At 40.5% G+C, this 3,492-nt stretch overlaps 1 protein-coding gene across 1 annotated transcript; it reads left to right on the forward strand.

Moving 5' to 3' along the window:
* The first annotated feature begins 207 nt into the window (after positions 1-207).
* LOC133733456 (putative PAP-specific phosphatase, mitochondrial) lies at positions 208-3,492 on the forward strand. Its single transcript, XM_062161076.1, is given in 8 exon segments — positions 208-762; positions 840-1,051; positions 1,185-1,244; positions 1,793-1,975; positions 1,977-2,182; positions 2,567-2,642; positions 2,728-2,778; positions 3,127-3,492. Coding segments are annotated over 8 exon segments (1,272 nt in total). The 5' UTR covers positions 208-434; the 3' UTR covers positions 3,283-3,492.

Below are 3,492 nucleotides of genomic sequence, written 5' to 3' on the forward strand. Positions count from 1 at the left end.
GAAGAAAAAAGGAATTGCATTTATAAACAATTTAGATACAATTACATGATATAACTATGAGAAAGTCAAAAATAACAATCCACAGCTTAATATGAAAGTCAAAAAATAAAAGAGCACTCTCTACTAACTAGCTGCACTATCTGTACATTTCACGAATATCTACTTATAATCAAAATTGAAAGAAGTGAATAAAGGTCTTCACTTCTCTTCTTAAATGAAAAAAAAACAAGTCTTCACTTCTCTTCTTAAACCTAATTTAGAAGCCGTTCGGTACTCTTTTGGGCTAGGATTACTTCAAAGCTACCATGCATCCCAATTTGGGCCTCTAACCGGGTTTTTGATCCCATTCTCCGTAGGCCCCTCCACCAATCACTCACCACTTCAACTGTTTCCACAGTCCAACCATTCTCTGACACTCGCCCGTTATTCCCGCCATGATTCTCGCCCACTCCTCCCGCCATTTCTCCACCGTCCGATTCACCCTCCCCACCTCATCTTCCCCTGCGCCTCCCCGCACCGGAATCCTCACCTCTTTCCCCCGCCGCTCCCATTTCAAATGCAGCTCCGCCCTCCCCTTCGCCGCCGACACCGCCAAGCACTACAGAGAACTCGAAGCCGCCATCGCCGTCGTCGAAACCGCCTCCAACCTCTGCGTCGAGGTCCAAACGGCGTTGGCGTCGAGCGCCGGCGGGGTTCTCGAGAAGAACGACCAGACTCCGGTCACCGTCGCCGATTTCAGCGTCCAGGCACTGATCAGTTTAGGTAATTTTTTGCTAACTAGTCCTTGGATTTGAATCTAATTGCGAATTTTGAGGTCTGATTGGGATGATTCCGAACAGAGCTGGGGAGACGATTCCCGTCGATTCCGTTGGTGGCGGAGGAGGACTCGGCGTCGGTGAGGGAGAATAATCTGGTGGAGCCGGTGGTGAGTGCGGTGGTTGATAAGGCCGGCGCCGGGGAGACGCCGTTGACGGCGGAGGATGTGTTGGAGGCGATTGATAGAGGCGGACCGGAGGCTTTTAGATTCGGAGCTCAGCCGGCGACGTATTGGGTTTGTGTGGTTTGGATTTTGATTTATTACAAAGATTTAACTTGCTTGTGGTAAATAATCATGATTTTCTTTTGGTGGTTTTAGGCTTAAACTGTGTGATAGAGTTTTTACTGAAATGTGAAACACAATGCAGTTACTGGATCCAATTGATGGCACAAGAGGATTTGTGATGGGGAACAAGGCGTTGTTTGTGGTACGTTTTACCAACTGTAAAAATATGGCTTTCGGTTTTCGCCTTTAAATTTTTTTTCGTGGATTTTTTCATGAGTATTTAGCTGAGTGTCTTATGTGAAAGTGATTTTAAAGGATTTATGGAGTTCCAACTTCTTAGTGTTACTGAGGAAATGAATTGGATCAGTTAGGATGTAGGAAGATTGATATGAAAATGGAGTGATTTACATTTAATTAAGAAGTAATAATAGAGAGAAGGTGATGAATCTAAACACAAGTAGGAATCTGAGAAATTTTAACAACTAATCTTCGTGCAAAGATGATTAAGTGTTTTGGTTAGTGATCAGAAGAGCAGTTCCAGTGGTATATGTACCTTTCATCCTGCATTTAAGGTTAACAGTTTCAAATGCAATATGGTAAGAGCAGTCTATGTTGCCAAAGAAATGATTCAAGCTATGTTCTTTAAAGGGAAATTCAGATCCTTTTTACTGCATTACTTATAATCAGACGATTTTCTACTTCTCACCGAATAAAGAACAGAATTTCTTAGGAAATGGCCAAAATTTACAGGTAGGTTTGGCTCTTGTAGTTGACGGGGAGATTGTATTAGGTGTCATGGGCTGCCCGCACTGGCAGGAATCGAACAAATGTATCAATGGAGTCCAGGAAGAGAAGAGCATTCCATCTGAAACAGGGCTTCTTATGGTCTCTCATATTGGTTGTGGCACGTGGACAAGAAGTTTATCATCTGTGCTAAATGGCACGCCGCACGCCAAAGATTCCTTATTCTTGGACCCGTTGCTTTGTTGATGGCTGTTCTGTGGTGGCTCAGGCACGCTTTTGTATCATAGAGAGTGAACCATGGGAGGCATTGCCACCGTCAGCTTTCTTTACCTCAACAACTAATGCTGATAGTGTTGGTGAGGGTCAAGTTCTCGTTTTGAAACCTTGTTGTGGAAGGTTTGTTCTTTTCCAACTCAATTGATTCTACAAGAAAACAGGATTTTATATAGATACATTTAGTAGTGTTAACGATGGTCATGCATTGTTATTTAGGTGCATAAATGTAGAAATAATCTATTCCATCATCATACACCTGTGTTTCAAAATGGCAGTGATCACTGATTGCATAGGATGGTCCTGTCAAGATTGCTTTTAATCTTAAGTTTACAATCCAAATGTTTGTTTTTAGTGTTGATTTGCCATTGTGCATGTGTAGGTGACATATTAGAATTAAGTTAAGGGTCCCTGTTTTTGAAATTCGACGATCCATTACAAATTACCTTTACGGTTTTACCTTGTTTAGTGCTAACTCTAACAAGCTGTATTCACACTTTCTTGCAGTTTATGCAAGTATTTATTGGTGGCTTCAGGTAGGGGTTCTGTTTTCATTCAGCGACAGAAAGAAAAAGTTATTAAGGTATTGATTCTCCTACAGTTGTCAGTGAATTACAGAAACTTAGGAACTGCCTTAGCATCACTCACTTCAACTTATTACAATGCAGGCTTGGGATCACGCTGTTGGTATTATATGTGTGCTTGAAGCAGGGGGAAGGGTATGTTATTCTATGGCTCTTTCTGTAGTGTTGAGTAATGTATCCATTTTGGTGCATTGAGTAATGATACTTTATCTAAAATATAAAATTGATGCTAAACTACCATGTAAGAGTATTAAAACTGAAATGAGGTTAACTGATGAGAGTTTAGACCAGAAACCCAAAATTCATGGCTTTTGATGATAAAACATATCCTACTTTTGAATGAATATGAATATGAAAGTGTAAGGCTTCTGTTTACATTATTACAAGTATTGCATAAGCATTTTGGAATTTGTGATGGCTCTCAAAACATATGAATTGGTGTACTTTTACCATTGATCTAAAGAGATTATACTGTTTAATCAGGCAACTGACTGGAAAGGGAATCAAGTTGATCTTGCAGCAGATGAAGCCGGACGGAGGAGTATATACCCTCAAGATGGTTTCCTTGTGAGTAATGGCAAGTTACATAACCAGCTTCTGGAACTGATATCTTCCACTTCATCAACAGTTTTACGCTAGTCGTATTTTAATATGCGAATTTTTCTTCACTCATTTTTTCAACACATGATTGTAATAATCTTGGACAGCAGGTAATAACATTACTTCATCTGTCATCACATTATGAATTCTTTGGAAATTCATATGATAGTAGTGATTCACCTTCACAACAGTCTTAATTACCGTCATATGCGTTCTTCTCCAACTACCAGATCTTACTACAAGGGAAAC

Source organism: Rosa rugosa, chromosome 2, assembly GCF_958449725.1.
Source record: "Rosa rugosa chromosome 2, drRosRugo1.1, whole genome shotgun sequence".
In the NCBI taxonomy this organism is placed as follows: Eukaryota; Viridiplantae; Streptophyta; class Magnoliopsida; order Rosales; family Rosaceae; genus Rosa; species Rosa rugosa.